This window comes from Centrocercus urophasianus, unplaced genomic scaffold (assembly GCF_019232065.1).
Source record: "Centrocercus urophasianus isolate 14NV4802_14NV808 unplaced genomic scaffold, USGS_Curo_1.0 seq_12, whole genome shotgun sequence".
Taxonomy (NCBI): Eukaryota; Metazoa; Chordata; class Aves; order Galliformes; family Phasianidae; genus Centrocercus; species Centrocercus urophasianus.
In genome coordinates this window covers 5,104,372-5,125,890 of record NW_024884364.1, presented here as the reverse complement: position 1 = coordinate 5,125,890, position 21,519 = coordinate 5,104,372, and the positions used below count along the sequence as shown (strand labels likewise).

The window sequence follows — 21,519 nt, the reverse complement described above, 5'->3', positions numbered from 1 at the left end:
ATTTGGTGTTCATCCCAGTAGCCGTTGATTCCAGCCAGATGGAAATGTGTCACCATAAGCTGTGCTTGTGCTAGGGGTCTGCATGGGTACTGGTGTGTCACCGAAAAAACAAGCCAAAAGTGAGTTGAAGCAACTGTCTGTGCACAGTCATCCCACTCTTGCGTAGCTCAACTATCAGAGAGCATTTCAGTTATTAGCTTCATGCCTCAGGAGGTTTTTCCTTTAAAACTACCATGAAGCAAGGAGTGGGAGGAGTACAGACAGATGGATTCTGTCTATCTTCTCTTCATGGGTAATTTCTGTTTCTAAATGAAGCCTATTGTACTGGTCTAACTGACGACTGTCTTTGATTTTTCTCAGGTTGCATGAAGATCTAAAGATGGCAAAAACTGACAATGGCATACGCATCTGTCAGGGTCTATTAATCCTGGGGAATGTGGTCATTGGGGTAAGTGAAGTGGGATGTGGATGGGTGGCAGCTTCCTTACAGTGTGACACTTCTTAATGCTTCCTAGCCAAGAAATCCCTTTTCACATGTGAAGACCACCAGTAAAAAGAGCAATGTAGCATTAGGCAAGGGATAAAGGAGAGCTGTTCTGGTAGGTCAGTTTGGAAGGAATGGCAGGGGTTGATCCACCAGACCAGCTTGTCTCTAGAGGAACAGCCCTTGCTGTAGACCAACATCTTTCCAGCCAACTCCTTCCATAAAGTGACAGGAAAGTTTGTGTTAATTTTATTCTTAACATTCTCAAGTTCCAGGCCTGACTTCTGAGGTCCAGGCTGGGTGAGTTTTGCTCGCAGTTCTTGTGTTAAGGATAGTAAAAGGGGTTGCAGAGTTGGGCACAGGAGGAGTTGAGGAGCTCCTGCTGGCAGGAGGCTGAATAGAATGAATGCAGTCTTCTTTTCACGACTCTGTTCTTTCCCTCAGTTTAACAGTTTTCCCTAATTTGTGCTCCTCAGATGTGCGGCATTGCCCTGACAGCAGAATGCATCTTCTTTGTGTCAGATCCCCATGGCCTCTACCCTCTGCTGGAAGCCACAGAAAATGATGACATCTATGCTGCGGCCTGGATTGGTATCTTTGTTGGCTTTGCACTCCTCGCTCTGTCTATCCTCGGCATCATTGGAGTCATAAAGTCCAACAAGACCTTGCTACTGGTGGTAAGTGTAGCAGTGTTTGCCCGTTCATTCCTGCCAAACTTAAAAAATATTGGCTTATTTGCCCTGTTTGTCTTGGTATTTACCGACCGAGTAAAGACAGCTTTTATTGGTGAAGAGAAGCCAAACGTTCTTCTTGTCTCTGGCTGTGTTCTCCCACGAGGTGATATCTGTGAGGACACATGCGTGAGAAGCTCTGAAACTAGGGTGGGGGAATTAATAGCAATAACCACAATGACAGTAACCACAATGAAGGTTTAAACTGTGTGTCCTGACCCTGACCTGGCTCTGAAGCCCTGCAAAAGCACTTGTGCAATCAGATGCACCTGGGATGTGGTTTAGATTCTAGTTTCTTCACACTGCCTTTCAGCTGTCATGTACCATTTAGTTTAGGAGCTGATAAGTAATGACTTCTTTACAAGGCATTAGTATGTGTTAGTGTACCAAAAATGGGTGCAGCTGACATTATGCATCAGCAAGCAAACAGAAATTACAGGGATGAGGATAGATAGCTTTGAATACACCAAAAACAATGTTAAGGTGCAAACAAACCTCTACAATTTCTTACTCAGTCCTCAACTTAGATTGACAGTAGTTAAAATTAATTGGTGTGCACATTAAGGGAGGGTAGAGTTGAAAACTCTGCAGTCAGCTCTATCTTGGCTTAATGTAGGGTGGCAGGGTGTCTGTTTTAAAGAGGAGACAGAGATCTGAGCTCTCGTGCCAGAAAATTCACCAGTAACAAGTGATGGAAGAGAATTTCCTTAACTCTAAATGTTGATGTCTTGATTGAAACCCAAGGCTGTAGTACAGGGCAGAAGCTAGTGAAAGAAGAAAACAAATGCCTTGAATCTGGGAAAAACATTTTGAAGTGTAAGAGGAAAAATGAAGGCATGAGAATTGCACAGGGAATACAGAAAAGACTGAAAGGGATTGCGTTGAGAAGGGAAGAGAAGCAGTGAAACAAACTGTGAGTGGTGCTCTTGAGAATCAGTTTTCATGAAGGTCCTTTCCTTACAAAGCATGAGTCAGGAGGATCTGAACAACACATTAAATTGCACCTTCTCTTTCCCTGAAGTACAGTCTCTCCCACTAGGATTGACTGGCTTCTTGCTGAGAAGCTTCCAGCTTGCAAACAGAGTAATAACTTGCCAATAAGATGCAGCAAAGAAAATGGCTGATGTTCATCTTGGGCATATTGAGCAAAGTATCATCCATGAAGATGGAATAGGATTAATGCCATTCAACAAGTTTCTGATGATATTATGTCTGTGAGATGGATTACAATTCTGGTCGTACACCTTCAGGAAATAAGATTGCAAACTGAAATGAGCACAGATAAGGACTACATGAATGTTCTGATGAACAGAGAAGACTGGGGACACTGATGCAGCTCAGGTTCTTTTGGCTTGAACCGGGTGTGGGGCTTAAACTTGAAAAATACAGAATGGGAATAAACTGCTTAATTTTTTCTCCCATAGCTGACTCTACTCTCTCTCTCCAACAGTATATTATTCTGATGCTGATCACTTATGCATTTGAAATGGCTTCTTGCATCACGGCAGCAACTCACCGAGACTTTGTGAGTATTGCCTTTCTCATATCTTCATGCAACTGCATTGGAATATGTTGCAGTTTTACGGCATGCTGTTTCCTGTTTAGTGGAGTAAATGGCCTGTGTGGTGGGTGGTACGATGTAAGTTCAAAGGACTGCTGCTGAGTTTGAGTAAGACCCCACAAGGAAAGTATCCAACATTCATTCTAATGAAGGAGTTATCTTTGTTGTTCTGAACAGAGTTTTGCTATTTTTGATGCTCCAAAATGCTTATAACCTTGCAGCTAAGGAAATAAAAGTACGGGTTTGCTGAATCATCAATGCAGCGTTTAGTCTTTCAGCTAGAGGCTGATTAATCTCTCATACAAACCTTCAGCATCACAACAGGCAGTGTTCCTAGTGAGGAAAAGATGACATGGGTTATTGCAGATATCTGTGGGGAAAATGACCTGGAGGCTCTTCAGCTCCAAGCAACATCAAATGTAACCCATGGCTTCTGCATTCTCCTTTGATCCGACATCTGGAAGGACAAGCTTAAGAGTTGTTCTCTGTGTCTTTCTTGCTCCTGCCCCTTACATCTTGCTCTTTAGCCTCCTCTGTGTAAAACTGGGAGTGGTGGGGGGAACAGCATTCCAGTTCTCTAGCTGGATACTGAAGCGTGCAAATTCACCCACATATTTGCTTTGCATGGCCACTTATTTACATCGTTCCTTCATTCTTTTCTGATGTTTTTTTTTTTTTGTTGTTGCTGTTGTTTGTTTATTTGTTTTCTCCTGCAGCTTACTCCAAACCTCTTCCTGAAACAAATGCTGGAAAGGTATCTGAAATCAGATGCAGACAATAACAATGACAAATGGATGACCGAAGGGGTCACACAGACATGGGATAATCTCATGCTTCAGGTAATAATAACACTGAATACTATCACTAATTACTAAATGCTCTGCAGCTCTGGAATTTCAAATCCTCCTCAGACCCACTCAGTAATAAAAAGGATAGCATCTGCCTTGAACCTTAGACAAACTCCTGACACACTCTCCATTTTGCTTGTTTATCAGATGGCAGGCTGGCAAAGCCAAGCACTTCAAAAATCTCTCCCATAAATCTGTGGTTAATGCCTAACCATACGTAGGGGCCAGCCTTGTGCAGGGCTGTGACCTTGGCCCATGAAGTTTCCTTCTCTCACCCCACAGAACCAGTGCTGCGGGGTGAATGGGCCCTCGGACTGGCAGGACTACACATCTGCTTTTCGCGTGACACACAACGACGCCGACTTTCCTTGGCCACACAACTGCTGTGTCATGGACAACCGAGGTGAACCCATCAATCTTGATGGCTGCAAGCTTGGGGTCCCCGGCTTCTACAACAGCAACGTAAGATTTTCTCTGTTTTTGCCAGTTCACGTGTTAGTCTAAAGTGCCTTGCTGGATGGAAAGGAAATAGGGAATAGCCTTCCTGCTTTACTGTAAGCTACAGGTGTCCAAAAGTTTTCTGAAGAAGCAGCAGTGCTTGTAGGTTCCTGACTATGTAGAATACAGCACAGATTGTGGTAAAGGCTTTTCTGACTATTAGGAATAGTCACATAATCAAATGGAAAAGACCTCTAAAATTATCAAGTCCAACTGCCAATCTATCTCCACCATGGCCACTAAGCCATGTCCCTCAGTGCCACATCTACATAGTCCTTCAACACCTCCAGGGACAGTGACTCCACCACTTCCCTGGGCTAGCCTGTGCCAATGCCTCACCACTCTTCCTGAGAAGAAATGTTTCCTAATATTCAACCTGAATCTCCCCAGGTTCAACTTGCAACCATTCTCTCTTGTCCTATCACTGTTAGCCAGGAGAAGGGGCCAATCCAAACCTCACCACCACCTCCTATCAGGGAATTGTTGAGAATGATGAGGTCTCCTCCGAGCCTCCTCTTCTCCAGACTGAACAAACCCAGTTCCCTCAGCCACTCCCCATAACACTTGTGCTCCAGGCCCTCCACAGCTCTGTTGGCGTACTCTGGACACACTTCAGTGCCTTAATGCCTTTCTCAAGGTGAGGAGGCCACACTTAACAATGTGTGAATTGGAAGAAAACTATTCCACTGCTACCGATATGAAGCAGTACCTCATACACGCAGGTGGTCATCAGCTAAATCAAACACTGCCCAAAGATGAGTGCATACATGAGTGAGCAAGACAGCAGTTTTCCTCCTCTAGGCAGCTGTCAAAAGTAATGGAGAACAGATGGCAAGAGAAGAAGAAGGGTTATCCTCTGGCATTGTGCCCCAGGAAATGAATAGTAGGGCATCTCAGAGAAGTGCTTCCTACAGTGAGATCCATTTACTGAGCACATCACTTGCTGAACTTTACAGTTAACCAGCTTTTCCTGTTCAGACTGATTGCTGGGTCATGAGCATGAAGTTCTCCACTAACAAGCACTTCCAGAAGATGTTCAGGTTTCCAAACTTGCCTATACCTTTTGGATTCAGGAGTCCAGCTCTATGTTGACTGTCTTTGTGTTCAGCAAGTGGAAAATTGTCCTTGAAGTATTTAAGATGGGTCTGCTTTGTATCTGGAGTTAGAAACATGCAGGTTATCTGCAAGTTGTCAATAATCAGTGTGGTTCTGGCCTGTCTTTTTGAATTACTCAAATAACAATAGGAGAGGATCATGCCACTTTACTCTCTCTTGGAGATGGATGAGCTTGTAACTGAGGAACAGAAGCTCAAAGCTTGTGTTGATTCATGCATGGTTGCCTTACAGGGTTGTTACGATGCTATTTCTGGGCCACTGAACAGGCAAGCCTGGGGTGTTGCCTGGTTTGGTTTTGCCATCCTCTGCTGGACTGTGAGTACTTACTTTTTGTTTTTATTTCCTCTTCTCTTTCCTTACTATTCCACACCCACCTGGGTGGAGGAGGATGACAGGGCTGAAAAATATCTAAAGATGATATTTATTTCTCACCAACATGCTTGTAGCCTGCTCCACTAGCAGGATTACATGCTAATGTTTCCCGTCATCCCTGGCTACCACGCTGAAGGAGCTAGATGGCCTTCAGGCCTGCAGTGTCCTGCTGCAATCTTAGTAACACAGCATAACAAACAGCTTGCAGATTCTTGTTTTCAGAGGGTATTGGAACATCTAAACTGTGATGGTGAGAGATAATTCCATTTCTAGTTTGAAGACTTTGCAGAAGTGTTTCAAATACTTGGGGTTCAGCAGTTTCGTGACAGATAATCCCCAGTGAGCTGAGTGATCCGGTCAAATAGTTATGTCTGCACACATCTTCCTGCACTGCGAAGTTTCTGTGCAGATAAAAGAGCTTTAGGCTCCCTGTTCCTGAATGAACTTTGCTTATCAAGTATTTCTGTTGTTCTCTCCTATCAGTAGGATTACATGGGACTGGGGGGAGAGGTGTGGGGCAGGAATGAGGACAAGAGAAACTCAGTAGTCTTGTCTTTTCAGTTCTGCGTCCTCCTCGGAACCATGTTCTACTGGAGCAGAATTGCATACTGAAGGCTCAACATCCTCAGCCTTACCATGAAGCATTCTTTGAAACTGCATTCACTCATCTCCTGCTCCATTCACCTTGTGCCACTGGGGACCTGAAGCTTTCCCTCTATCTCTTCCATATTGCTTTAGCCCCTCAGAAAACATGACACACTAATGTCACACACTTCTTGTCCCTTCTTCTGCTGTCTAAATGTCTCCTGGCTGAGGTAAAACCTTTATTTTGCTGTGTGAGAAATCCTTGGAGCTAAGATAAGACACAATCTGATTTGTTCTGTGATAGAATCGCAGAGGAAAATGTCCATCTATAGTTGCTCCAGAAAAGGCCCTCTCTAAAACTAGGCTGAAAGTAAATCACAATGCTATAGGTTCTGGCAAGAACCGCCTGAATAAAGCTGTAACCTCCTGTGACCAATAAAGGCGGGTGCAGCAAGGGAGAAGACTGCAGAACTCTCTAATATATTTTATCTTTCAACTTCTGTTCCTGGTATCCATCACTCCTTGCCTTAAAGTAAGGAAGATTTTCTAAGAGTTTAAATGTGTCAGCAGCAAAGACATATCACAGATGAAAAGTCTGCTGCTAGCCAAGCTCAATGAAAGACTAGCTCACTCCTCTGCAATGTGCTGCCCGTGTTCAAACCTACCTCCCTGTGAAACTACTGCTTCTTCTCTACCTTCAGAAGTGCCAGACCATGAAAAATTCCACGAGCAACTCCATCAAAATCTGCACGTGCTTCACACAGGATTTCACTAGAATATGTGCAGAATACAAGGGGTCCTGTGCTCCAGCTGGCTTTGTGGCAGGGGCTGTCCCACGCCCCTCAATCACCCTGCTGTCTACACTGATGTGCTCATGTCCTCCTTGCACTCCCCACCCCACATCCCCAGATCAGGCAGGCCAGGCAGCAATAAAAAAAGGCAAAAGTCTTGTGAAAAATGCCAACAAGGTGCTCTCCAAACCAAATCCAGTCAGTTCAACTGCGGTTCACTTCGGCACAGGCTGATCTGGTGTCTTTACGAGTGAATGCTTCAGTTACATGTTTGTGCAAACATCCTCTGGGGTAGAGCATTTTAAGGTGTGCTGTCTCAGATTGTGACAGTTTGCCAGCTACTTTCATTCCTTGTTTTTGTATATTTGCCAAAAATGACAATTAAAAACAAGTGGAAGTAAAAAAAAATTTTACTCTCGCTCGTGATTCTGTGTTTGGGAAGGGGAAATGAAGGTTTCTATCTGGGACCCCCGGGACTATGAGGAAGGTCTGAGTGCTCAGAGCCCTGATGCAAAGACGGTGCGCAGGTCAGTGCTCCCTCACTGGAGTACTGGGGGAGACAGAGAGGGCGAAAGGCTTGAAGGAGAATCAGGTGCCTGAAGCACAGAGGGGTTTTCTTTATGTCTGTGTGTTCAAAAAGAAGAATCCCCATGGATCAGCCCTTTCAGAAGGGAAGACCATGTGGAAAGGTCACTGTTTCAGCTAGGAGGTGACTGTCCTTGAGGGTCTGGACTCTTCGCCATTTCCTTAAGCCTTCTGTCTTCAGCCCTTTTTGTGAGACTTGAGGACGTGGATAGAGCACAGGCACCACATGTGTCAGTGATTTGGGTTTGTTTTATACATGTCTTTCCTGTTTGTTTGTTTGTGTGTATGTAACAAATAGCTAAATAAATCCAAAGATTTAGTTAGGCAGCAACAGCAAAGACTTGCCTGAATGCTCCTTCTTGAGAACTGCAAATCCCTACCTACTGCAACAGCAGAGAAAAGAGGAATGGGGGAGGAGGGACAGCACACTGCCTCTATCTTCGCTTGGGCAAATCCCTCCAAAAACTTCTCAGCCATAGCAGCTTTGCAGAGAGCTGCTCACCTGCCTACAGATCTCCTGCTTGGGTTATTTCTGCAGGCCAGGTAGCTCTGGAAATAAGCCACATGTCCAGGTATGGAACACGCTAGAGACTTCTGCATATGGATGTGGTTGGAGATACAGACTGCAGTAAACTTTAAGATCACGGTAGCATGTAAATTTAAATATTATTTCCTCTTCTGGTCTGCTGCTTCAGACCCAGAAGTCTCTTTCTTCTTGCAACATCTAAATATGCGGAGATTATAGCACAGCTCTCAAAATAGAGAAAATACAGCAGGATTTTATAGGAGAAGAGAAACTGAGACTATCTTGAATAGATCCCTGCAATATTCACTGCTCCTACCAGTTGAAAATGATATTACTGACCTATGACACAAATGGCAGTTTAAGCCAGCTAGATTCGTAGAATCATAGTATGGTCTGGGTTGAAAAGGACCACAATGCTCATCTGGTTTCAACCCCCTGCTGTGTGCAGGGTCACCAACCAGCAGACCAGGCTGCCCAGAGCCACATCCAGCCTGGCCTTGAATGCCTCCAGGGATGGGGCATCCACAGCCTCCTTGGGCAACCTGTTCAGTGTGTGACCACCTCTGTGTGAAAAACTTCCTCCTAATATCTAACCTAAACCTCCCCTGCCTCTGTTTAAAACCATTCCCCCTGTCCTATCACTATCCACCCCTGTAAACCCTTGTTTGTATCCACCCTTGTAAACGGCTGTTTATAAGCTCCCTTCAAGTACTTGAAGGCCACAGTGAGGTCTTCCTGGAGCCATCTCTTCTCCAAGCTAAGCAATCCCGGTTCCCTCAACCTTTCCTCATAAGAGAGGTGCTCCAGCCCCCTGATCATCTTAGTGGCCCTCCTCTGGAACCACTCCAAGAGCTCCACATCCTTGTACTGGGGGCCCCAGGCCTGGACGCAGTACTCCAGTTAAGGTTAGTCAAGTTTACCTTTCGCTTTTTGGGCCTTTAGCTCACATGGCACATTATGATTTAGAGTTTACAGAGAAAAAAATAAAACTTGTGATGAACCAGCAGACTCTGAAATGGTGGATCTATGCAGAAGTGCCAAGCACACCACACTTCAACCAGAAAAAGCCAGCTTTAGCTGCCTGAACTAAGGTGGGAGAAGAAAGAAAGATGCTTTTCTGTTTTTTCAGCTTCTGAGGCTGATCCCAATCTCTACGAGTTCCCTACCTGAGATGCCAGGGGAGGGTGAGGAAGGGATGGAGCCCATGACAGGAATGATGGTGAACAGGTTTGTGTGTTGGCTGGGGCTTGTAAATAAATCCTATTCATTCTCAGCTGTTTGGATTACTGCTGGAAGTTGTGGACAAATCTGGTCATCAAAGCAGGCAATGTGCAGAGATACACAAAAAACTTCTGGACTAAAACAAGATGAAGAAAAAAATCCACCAGGTGGAAGTTCCATGGTTTGTTTGCATATTTGCTCTGCGTATTTTTTCTCTGTAGGTGTGAATATTCACAGTTCTCTCCTGGCAAAAATCCATGTTTAAATTCTCCCACAGTTCCCAACTGTATTTTTAGATTATTAATTTACTGCAATATTCCAATTCTGAAAAAGGAATCTCACTCAGAAATATCCTTTATTCACACTTGACTGAGCAGCTTGAGATCTCTAAGATCCCAAGTGTCTCAAATCCTGGCCACACCCCTTCAATACACGAGCACCAAAAAACCCAACACTCCCTCAAATTACTGAATGTTTGTATCCAGCATTGCTGCAGGTCTTCATTCCTTCAGGCCACGGAGCTCCACAGGCCTGCCTTTGTCCTCATTTCTCCAGCAGGCTCTCCAACTCCTCTCCTCCTTTCCCCTCACTTGTCCTTCACTTGCACGAACCACCTTTGCAGGCCCTTTCTCAAGCCCCATCTCTCTTCACTTTTCTGGTTCACTCACAGCACATGGTGCCTTGTGTGCTTGCATCCAGCTGCCAGCTCAGTGCATAAACCTGCACCAGGCTGTTGGTGGCGTTCAGCATCCTCTGACTCAGATGATTTATTTCCCATCCTGCTCACTGTCCTGCCATCTTCATTTTTTGCATTCCTTACAAGAGGGACTTGTGCCAAAAAATGCTTATTGGGACCAAGCGTGACCTAAAACAAACTCATAAACGAAGCCTCCTTCTTCTACCCCGTGGCAGCCCTGCTCTCTCTAGCAACTGGGGAAAACCTGAACAACGTGTGGTATGCTGGGAACCTCCTGCAGGAATTCTCCCTAAGATCTGTGTCATCCATCTTTAGGAGAGCCCGCTGCCTGGCGAGCTTAGGATGACTGCTGAGGGTTTTATCCACAGCAGAAAAAAAGGTGAGGGTGTTTCTGACTATGTGAGCTTGCACGCGAGGTGAAATTCCAGCACAGGCAAGGTCATTAGCAGTTCCTGCATGTGCACTGGTGGAGATAAACTCTTGAGAGAACCAAGTGATGGGCAGCGAGCTGCTCTGTCTGCTTGGGGCTCATATTGAATGTGAGTGCAGGATGAAAACCTTCCATCTCTCTCTACTTTTCAGGCAATGCACACCACTGACTGTACTCCTTTTCAGGAGGCACCAAGCTGGGAGAAGGTAAACAACTACAGTTTGTGAGCACTTGTTTCTTCTAATCTAAACTGATTCTTACAAAGGAGGAGGGAAACAAGTCACCTAGAATAGTAGAATCATAAACTCATTACGGTTGGAAAAGACCTCTAAGATGACCAAGGGCAACCGTCAGCCCATCCCCACCATGCCCATTAACACAAATCCCTCTGTGCCTGTAAAAGACCAAGAATGAACACTTTCTGACATTTTCCAGATTGGTTCAACTCTTATGGCTTATGGGTGGTTTTTTTCTTCCTTTTCAGGTTTTACTTTTCTGCAAACTTTCCTTCTTTAATAATTATCATGTGTGTTACTCTCCTTTCTTCCAGCTCTGGTTGTTCTCATGTTCCTGTTCCTCGTGGTTTATTTTTTAGCAGATACTGAGCTTTCTTTGAAGTCATTTCCTCTCACTGAATTAAAATATTTCCTGGTCTTTTCAGATAAGGGATTTGAATGCTAGAGAGATATGTGCCCCCTGCAGCAGATGTGAGAAAACAGGTCCGGTTTTAAGAAGTATCTGGACCCAAAGTACAGGACATGATTCCTGTGAATTTACTAGGTATGCAAAATATGACTTATCTCACTCTGCAGTTTGCAAATACTACATGTGAAAGCAGCCACCCTTTTTCCTTACGGAAAGACCCAAATGCTCTTGTTTTAACACTCATGTTCTACCTAACCTCTGGGGGAATCAGGACCCAGCCAGGTGCAAGCTTCACAGCTCCTGTTCATTTCTAAGCCTAAACACGTAAGATGAGTTTTTGGAAGAACTGATCCTGCTCAGAAAGAAAATGTACTCCAAGATCTCACTGCCTTTCTCCATCCTGGGCATTACCATCGTGTTCTTGTTGCTGCCTTGTGCCAGATCAACTTAAGTTTCCCCCACTGGGATAAATTTCCTTCCCTCACTGCTTGCCTTACTTTTGCCGCCAGCTGACCTCAGATTCCAACCAGTGGGATACCGTAGAGGCATGTCCAGCTTTCCACAGTGCAGTGCATGAGACACAAGCACACGGCTCTCCCTGGTGCTGGGTTATCTTGTCTCCTGGTTAACAATCAATATGGGAACTAGCTTCATCTTGGTTTTGACTTCTCTGAAATTATCTAAGATGTTCCAACTGGTGTTTCTAACGCAGCCAATGCAGATGCTTGTCCTGACTCAGACTTTCAGACACATCGTGATGGGAAAGCAGGCAAAAGGAATTGGCTGAAACTGTGTTCAAGCACTTCCATGTGGTCAGGCACACTCACGTGGGGCACAGAGCTGACTTGGGCACAACCAGTTCTACAGTGCCTCTTTTGCTTCATTTTGACAATAGCAGTGCTGGGGGCAGTTTGAGATTCTCCTCCTTATTGCCAAGTCACTGCTAGGCTCTGTGGCACAATGAATACACAAACACTGTTTCTCATACAGCACTAATAATTGGCTGGAGCTAACAACAGTTGTGGAGTTCAGAGGTTCTCTGTTCCATTTTGTGTGCTAGTTGCCATGGAAAGCAGGAAGCACAACCCAGGCACTTTTCCTAAAGGGAAACTGAAGTCATGAAGTTGGTAGGAAAGGGAATCAAGTCCTGAGTTCAGCTGCTGATAGGAAAAAAAATGCATTTCATTAAACCTAACGATTCTTCTGTTGTTTTGGGGGGAACACAGAGCAGGATGAACTGCAGATATGCTCACTGACACTACAGCCACTGGAACTCCTGTCTTTTTTGTTGCTGTCTTATTTTTCCCCTAGCGTCGAATTATGAACACACGCTAATAATATTCACCTCCACACTAGAGCTGAGACTGAATCAATGAGGATGCTGCAAGAATCCAGAGAATCAGGAAACTTCATAATTTTGTGAAGATCTTGCTTATCCTTTACAAATTGACAGAAATGCATACATGATGCATCAAAAGCTTCATGGTAACTTTTCTTGTTCATCTTCCCTTGTCGACTCTGTAAGTTTTGGCTCCCAGAGTATTTTTGTCCCCTATTCTCTGTGGCTCTATATTACTGCAGACAGGAGGGCATGCGTGATTATGCATCACTGAAACACCAGCCTGAAATACTAAATAAAAACATGAATTATACTCTTGGAAATTTTAAAGCTTTTCAAGTAATGGCAAATCTGCAGAAGTCTCCAAGACCTCACTTCATTTTCAGATCTACAGAACAGCTGCAGCTCTCAGAACCCCTGATCAGAAAAAGGCATAATCAGGGTCTTAACATTCACCCCCCCAGTCAAACCAAGGAAAACACAGCTCAGTGCCCTGGCCACTCGTACAACAAGAGAAAGGTTCAAATCCTGTCTCAGAGGAAAGCATACACATTGGCACTGCATTCATAAACCAAACCCAGGAGATACAAAATATTTTGAAACATCACTAGGGCACAGCTCTGTTTTTATAAAAACTCCAGTTTAATCTCATGGCTGAGACCTGGCAAAACATCTTTTTTTGTGGATGTTTCCTTTTTTCTCTCTTTTTTTTTTTTAAGCAATACACAAAGGCAGACAAGTCCACACAGAGAACAAAGCTTAACAAAATTACAACCCAACAGGGCTAGCAGGAGAAATAATCAAAAACCAGAGCCAGCGGGATGGGGACAGTCTTTTTCACAGTGTCTGATTTTCAATTCTTCCCTTGACCTGGAAGCAAATAGTGTTTCAAAGGAGACCAGTGCCTGCAAGAGCAATATCCAAGGTCTGGGCCACTGCATGGAGCCCATAGGAAGCCTTTGCTTCCTACCATTTGCTTTCCTTCCAAGCATGTGGAAGTCCCACTCCATCTCCAGTTGAACTTAGTGACAAGCTTTCCATTCCTTTCTTGAAGCACAACTGGTTACCACCAAGTCTTTAGGAGCAAGTATAAGCTAAACAGAATTGGGATCAGCTGCAGCTTCTCCCCCACCCCTGGAGATTTTATTTGATTTTTTAGGGATGGAGAGAAGCAAAAAGTACAACTGCAAAACCTGGGCGTGCCCAAAAGGGAATATGTGCTCTGGTAGATTGGGTGTGCTGCCAAGGACTGGGGAGAAGCTTGTCATTGAAAGCTGAGGCAGTCTTTGCACTCTCGTCTCCCATGATTTCAACCCTCCTCTCCCAGGATATGATCCCACTGAGGAAGGCAGATTCAGACCTTCTACCCACCACAGACTAGACAGAATTAATTAGCTTCTCTAAGGGCAGAAAGCCAGTTGGTCTCACGCTTTCAGTGCTAGAAAAGTTGCGAAACAAAATAGTTTCATGCATCAGCCCAAGTTTCACAGATGTGTAGGATTCTTTTTAGGCAATTCCTTCATTTTAATTACATTTCCTTTTTAATATATTTATATATAATATTCTTATATATATATATAAATTTAACACAATATTCACCATTACAGGCATTTCAGAATTCATAAAGAAAAAAGACTTTGATTGCACCTTTTGGACTCTGGGTGAGGGAAAATGTTGCAGGGCTTTGTAAATGCCCTCTACTGCAGATCTAAGTTCCTCTGAAGCTCTAAGGGTGAAAAAAGAAGTGCCTCGGTCTTTCAGAAGTGATAGCATAGGATGGGCAGCCCCAGAGCAATATGGTTTATAAGATAAACCTCATTTCTGTTTACCCTCGCCTGAATAAGGCAGCTCCCACATGGACTAACACCATCCATGACCCTCTCTTCCATTAGGCAATTCCAAGCTTTGCTCACCCAACCATTTCACGCCTGAACTTAACAGAAGCTGCACAAAACACGGGAAGAATAAGGGAAATTTAGCCACTTCTCATCTCCCACTAGTAGAAGTCCACAAAAGCTTGTGATATCACACCATGATTCAAATCAGTCCATCTGCAGACTTAGTGAGTCTTCAAACTCTTCACAGGAAATTAAATGTTCCTGGGCCTCTGAAATAATCCTTGCAAATCTGCAGATGATGTGACCATCTTCCTAGGAAGGTTGTTTCCACAGTGCCAAGAACAATCAACTTAGCTCTGACACAAAACTTCAACTATGGGGCGAGGCCCGTATCCCATTACACAGCTCTATCCCTCTCAGTGCTTCACAGGAAATCAAGCAAACAAAACCAAGGATCGATTAAAAAGTAATAATAAAATCTTTCCTTAAAACCTTGTGTTTAAAGAGTCGTGATGGAGGACAGGAATTTGGTACCCGCAATGTACAACTGCAAAGCCCTGAACTTCAGAAGAGCTTCCAGTCTCAGGTTCAATCTGATACTGCAGGGTTGCAGAGGACAACCTAGTGGCCCTAATGTGAAGATGACATCAGGTCTGACCCTGGGGATGATCTCAGGAGTGGCTCACTAAAGCGGGCTCTTGTGAAGATCCAACCACAGTCAGTATTACTCATTGGTCGATAGCTTCAGGTTTTTGGCTCTGTCCAACTACCAAGCCCTGGTTCTTGAAGCTGACTTCAGATGTGGTGTCAATACAGATCCACTTCCAAGTGTTGGAAAATCTGCAGAAGTTGAGTCTACAGCTGTGGATGGTGACACCTGTGCAACAAAACAAGTTCTCCCAACTCCATAGGGTCTGCAAGGGCTTTATTTCAGCCCTTGATACAAGCCTACTTGTGGCCATAAAGTTATTGTGACGTGCCTGCATTACACCCCCCTTGGCTAGGATCTTGAAAGTCTGATATATCAGCTGAAGACTGGAGTTGAAGTTGTTAACAGAGTAAACTGTACATAGCTACATAATGAAAATCTCTTACAGAATCCATGCTTAATGAAAACCCAGGGCCTGAATCTGAGCTCAAATTCTGAAACACCTTTTAAAAGTACAGTCTGGATACAGATCTCATTTGCGGCTGATCTTTAATATTACATATAATTTTCCAGTAATTTTCTCTTGCAGAAACTTCCCCAGTTATGCCAAAAATACTATTACTTACTGGAATGCTGTTAAGAGCGTACTATATACAAATTGCCAGACCTCACTTCTTGTTCATAGATCAGCTTATATGAGATCAAGAAGGAAAAGAAAGAATGGTTTTAAGGTGCCAAGGTTTCATCACATTTCCTTTTTCTTTTGACACATTATTTTATGGGTTTGGCTGGCTCCATTCCAGATGCCTTGGCAGTCAAAACTTCTAGGAACTGGGAGAATATAAATCCCTGCCTAAAGTAAACTATTTTGTTGACGCCAAAAAATCTGGGCACCATTTCCGTTACTTTTACTTTCTGGAAAACCTTACCACAATACATCGTATCACACCTTCCCAAGTCATTCACATTTAACATTCACGTGGTGCTTAAAAGTTTTCCCATAAGGCAACAAGAAAGGCACTTGGGTGCATGTAAATGCAGCACAGAGCAGTACTATGAGCAACATGGAGGATTGGCAGTCCCTGGTTTTAATGGCAGGCAGCACAGGCATTTTATGGCCTGGGAGGAAGATAATATGATCATTATGAAGCTGCATGTGCTGGATCTGCCATCCACGGCTTGCCCAGGTAAAGCATAGGCTGGCATCTGTGAGACAACATGGACCCAAAGAACTCTAGGTTCTTTTCTGAATTAATATTCTTCCTCAATAAAACTGACAGCACAGGCTTAGCTCTCTCCTCTGTTTCTTTTTGTATTGCATAACACATAAGTGAGGAGTGCAATGGGGAGGATCAAATACAGCAACTTGTGACAGGGAAAAGCCCTCTTGTTTTTTCACGCTCCCTCTGTATCTGGCAAGATAAAATCCTGCTGAAGATGTATTCTCTGCATCTGTATGCCAAAGCTTCTCAAAAGCACCCTGGCATCTCTCTCCTTTAGCAATCAAAGTGTGCAGACAAAGCACGATACAGACTTTGGGCCCTTTAGCCACAATGACGCTAATTAAGTGACACATTCAGGACAGACCAAGATCTCATGGGCTGAGTTTGCTAACAATTTTTAAATGCCAGTATTTTAGGGAAAAAGCCCTAAATATACATCCACTGGGAAATTCTGACTGAAACTCATTGTGGTGGCTAATAGTATTTCCTACCAGCTGCTCAGATACCTTTCAGACAATAGCCCATAATACACAATGGAGGATGTACAAACTCAGATATCTCCATGAATGATGGTCCCTGTAAGTACCATTACAAGGACAATATCAGTGCTGGCAGCAATACCTGTGTTCCCATCTCCTCCATAGCCACCAGTGGCATTTAAATTGCAGAGACAGTACAGACTGTACCCAGCTTTGCAATTGCCCATTATCACGTACCAGGCAACAGATGAGCCTTCAGTAAACTTAGAGTTAGAGGCTTTATAAAGGAAGCTTTAATTCTATTCCCATGGCAGCTATTGCTTATATGAACATGTATTTGCCTGTAATGATAACTGGCCTTTAGGAGAGAGCTTAATTCACTTCAAATGCATCCCTCAGAATATTGCTCGTGATCTGTTCTGCAGCCCCACAAATCATCCTCTTTATCATACCCTCAATCAATTTGAAAGCACTGAGGAGCAGGGAGGTGAAAACCAGCCTTGCTCTCGTAGAAACAGTGTAAAATGGTAAGGACAAGGAGTCTGAATGAGGAAGAAGCACCTGGGGACATGCCACACAGTGGCAATGAAAGACCAAGGGTCAAGCATTATGTCAGTCAGGACACAAGAGGGCAATAGCCCAAGGACACGCAGTTCAGAAGATCCTCTTGCTTTCCTCTGCTGTGTGGAGCATAGCTGGATATATTTGCCGAGCAGTCATCTGGCTCTAAGCAATGACAAAAATAATTGATACTGGCCTACATTATGACCATATTTTCACTTCCATTGATACCAGTCTGAGAAGTCTCATTCGCTGGACACTCACTCCTCAGCCTATCAAAGGAAGGTGTGGGTGAGTACAACAAATCTCACAACCATGACTTGGAAAATTCAAAGAACAACTAGGCGTTTCCTGTTCAGCTTTCATTTCACACCTTGCACGTGCTAGAAAGAGCACATTTTTAATGCAACAGAAGCATTGGAGGCAGCACCTTTGGGTTGCATGTTTGCTACTGGAACATCCCTGGGTGTCTTACACCTTTCGTGTCTTGCTGATGCCAGCTTCACTTTCTGCTTCAGCTATTCTGCTTCCTACAGTATTGACTTACACTGTCCAAAGAATACAGCAGAGATAGATAGACATGGCCATTCACTGGCTGTGAGGAAAAGACAGAAGGAGGTTCCAAACATTTGAACTTACCTCCTCACCTTATCTACATCCAGAGATGCAATGCTTTAGAACAGTGTCCCTCCCTAGCCCCATTCTGTAGTTATTCCAAGATTTATTTTTCCTTTGTTTTCTGTAGAGAGGATAAGGCTTCCACAGGGCTTGTTAGACAACAAGAATATATCTTCGGAATTGCTTACAAAAAAAAGTAGACGGTGAGGGACCAGAAAAGGATAAGTAAGGGAAGAAAAAGCAAGACAAAAAGAAAGACTGACCCTCCATAACAAGATACTTTGCAGGAAATGGTAAAGATTGGGTTCTTTTTGCACAACACAGTAATAACAACAGCAAAATGGAAACAGAGTTGGTCTTGGTGTGGACACTCCCATCCCATCCACCATGGAAAAGGAGCTAGGGAAGCAGTTACTATTCAATCTGCCTCCCACTTCGTCCATCCAGAATCACAGAGCGCCTCTGTGGCTGGTAAAAGCAGCTGGTAGAAGTCTCCAGTCTCTGGCCATTCTTGGGGATGGTCATTTTGTTCCTCAGCATCACTCCCTCAGGTGTGGTCCGCGAAGTTTCAGACAGATCACCACAAATGGAACTCGAAGAGGAGGTCTGAGTAGGGCTTCTTATGGGTGATAACAACACCCTGGAGTCTGCTGAAGAGGAGGGGTGGTCCATAATGGGGAAAGGGGGACTGAAGAGAATCAAACTCTGGGGCCTCCCAGGCCTAGATCTATAGGAAGGCTTGGAGAACCCTGATGGCCTCTCCATCTTTGAAGACTGGGGGTTATCTCCACCTGTCTCCCCCTCAGAAGTACGCTTTCGGCGCAGAACAGGGGCATCCAGGCTAGGGTTATGGCTGGGCTGAGACGACTCCAGTGAAGAGCCAAGGCTGCTGTGCCAAGGGCACACTGAGTCTTTTTGAGCTGGGTCACTGTTTTCTTTTTCCGCTTTGGCTTTCTTCTCTGTCAGTGGGCTCTTGGGGGGCTCCAGGTGGCCCCATGCCACTCGTTGAGTCTGCCTGCCAGCCTGCTTGGCTTCTGTTTCTTTCTTCTCCACTTGTGGAGCAGAATTTTGAGCCTGCAGGGGCTGGGGGATCTGGGTGTACTGAATCTTGGGTGGTATCACAGGCACAGCTCTTGCCTGGCACATCTTAATCATGAAGGAGGTCCTGACTGCTGACACACTGACGGGGGCAGAGTTACGACGGCCAGTGGTGGCGTGGGCCACTGCCAGGTAATCTAAATCTAGATCTACATGGGCACTGAACGGGGAGCGCCAGGAAATGCCTTTACTGCCAGCAGGGCAGGTGGTTGACAGAGATGGGACTGAATCACTGCTTTTCACTTCCTTCTGCCCATACAGGAAGCTCCCAGTGGCAGAAGGCATGGCCAGGCTCTCAAATGTTAAGAAGTCTGGAGCTGGAACGAGTGAATCCAAGTTGAGGGATGACGGCCTAGTTTTCACTTTACGAGGTGTTTCTTCATCTTTATTACTCTGAAGTGACTCAGTGGCAGAACACACTTTGGTAACACTGTCTTCTGCCAGGGCAATGTCCCGAGACATGGACGATTCCTCCTTTGTGATCTTTGCCTGTAAAGAACTGTCGGGGGCATTTTGGTATGGTAAAGACGGCTCAAACTTTGACCTCCAAGGGTTTTCCTTGCTTACATCCATTTTTTTTCTCTCTGGCTCTGGAAGAGGGAGTCTGGAGGGTTCTTCTTGCTTAGCTGGTGTTTCCTCCCTGCTGATGGGATACCTCAGTTCATCAGTTTTCAGAGGTTCTTCTGGAAAACACATACTACTCTCATCTTGCTTAGCTTTGCCCATGCTAATTGGAGAGCTGGACTTTTTGGGCAGTTCGTGAGCCAGTGGCAAAATGTCACTGCAAGGTTGCTGCTGTTCAGGGGCATCTATGAAAGAGAATGGGATAGTCCACAAACTCATCACTGTATCTTTACTATCCAGAGAGAGGCTGCGACTGAATCGTGGTCTAAGAGAAAGGCCTGCCTCTGATCTCTGATCTTGTGGCTGAAACTCTGGTATTGTCTTCTGAATGTCCTTAAAGGTTGGAGAATGGAGTGGGCTTGTGACCCATTGGTGATCCTCCCACGGCTCCACGAGCTCTAAGCTCTGCACATTATCTGCCCAGTTATCCTCGTCATCCTGGTCACCAGCATCATGAGTTCTGCTGACAGCATTGCCCTCCTTCAGCTCCTGGATTCCAGCTCCATTCAGTGCCTTGGAGGAAAATGTGTCCCTTCCATCAGCAGTCACTATCTCAGGCATCTCACTCTGAGTCTGCACTCTGGTATGATCATCACTTTCCTTCTGCAGCTGGCAAGTGCTGTCTTTTCCTTTCTCTGATTCTGAATTTGCTCCTTTGGAAAGAGAAAATTCATCTCCTGGAGTAAGCTCATTAGCTTCTGGTTGACTACGAAAATTCCATTTCAAGGGAGGAGTGACACATTCACTCATACTGTCTTCCACTACTGGGTGGTGGTTCTTCGGAGCAGCAATGCCAGTCAGGGGAGTTCCCAGTTTGGGTAGGGCTGAAGCACAGCTCTGCTGTGCAGCCACCTCAGACTGGCAGTTTTGGTGGCTGTCTGGTTGTTCTGTGTTGGTGGCACCAAATAAAGGCACCTGAGTTGTGGTCTGTGGGGTTCTGCCTGCAGAGTTCTGCTCAGACAGGGTAGAACATTGCTCTGGACCAGAGGAAAAATTATTTGGTTGTACTGAAGAAGAGGGTTCAGAAACTGGAACTGTCTTGGGGTCAGCTGCTGGAAAAAGCAAGAGTTCTTCTTCAGGTTCGATTATTTTCAATTCATGTTGTATCTCTGGCCACAGTGGTTCTAGAAGGGCATTTGCAGGATCCTCCTCAGTCTGAAAAACAGAAGAAATGCCATGACCTGGCAGTTCACAACTTACTGCAAATACTCCTCAATTTTCCTCATACAGTCACTTAGAAAAGACAGGCTCCTGGATAAGCATGTTCATGGTTACACATACAGTAATCAACCCAGTGAAGGAAATACATTTATAAACAAGTAGGTTTATGGAGAAGATCTGAGATGAGGCCAGAATGAGGCCTGAGAAGATGAACTGAAAAAGTGAGGTGAATGAGGAACTGGAATATCTCAGCCTATTTCTCAGCTCTTCCCATTCAGTGCTCACTTAGCCTTGCCAGGGGTTCTACATTCCCAAATCACACTGGAATGTATAATCTGTTTAAGAATATATACCAACAGATCTTTAAATAGATGTCCTGCGATGAGTACCACTGTAAGAAATCTGATGAAAAAGGTCTGGTAGAAATACAGAGGAAGTGGGGGGGAAAAAAGTGTGTCCAGAAAATGAAATAAAAAAAGAAATTTTCAAGCTGTACGGGACAGTAAAATAGAACAGCAAAAATAGAAGAAGAGTTCAGAGACCTTGGGTCAAAAGTATCAGACACCTGGACAGTCTCACATCTGGAGAGTCTCACAGCTGACAGATTGTACTGACTGCAGTCATAGTTACAGGAAGGGAAAATAAAGAGCAGACAGTAGGTAGCTGCAAAGATAAATCACCAAGTGCTTAAATGGACAGAAGTGAAATCAATGCAAGGTCAATTCTTGACTCTGCTTAGCCTAGATCACAGACCAAGTTTTCACGACTACGGGCACACAGTGAAACTATGAACAGCCTCCCAGTCACCACCATGACATTTTTCCCCAACTTTTTTCTTA

The 21,519-nt window shown here is 44.6% G+C and overlaps 2 protein-coding genes across 2 annotated transcripts in view; one reads left to right on the top strand and one right to left on the bottom strand.

Moving 5' to 3' along the window:
- Positions 1-379: 379 nt before the first annotated feature.
- Positions 380-6,222, top strand: UPK1B (uroplakin 1B). The gene is made up of 7 exons (XM_042810598.1): positions 380-448; positions 961-1,161; positions 2,666-2,740; positions 3,493-3,615; positions 3,907-4,086; positions 5,470-5,553; positions 6,172-6,222. Exons 1-7 carry the CDS (start codon positions 380-382, stop codon positions 6,220-6,222), a joined length of 783 nt encoding a protein of 260 aa, XP_042666532.1.
- A 6,828-nt stretch (positions 6,223-13,050) lies between these two features.
- Positions 13,051-21,519, bottom strand: part of ARHGAP31 (Rho GTPase activating protein 31) — a 57,143-nt gene continuing 48,674 nt past the window's right edge. The window contains exon 12 of the mRNA XM_042810307.1: positions 13,051-20,674. Within this exon, the coding sequence (XP_042666241.1) occupies positions 18,212-20,674 (2,463 nt within the window). The 3' untranslated portion in view covers positions 13,051-18,211. The remainder of the gene's footprint in view (positions 20,675-21,519) is intronic.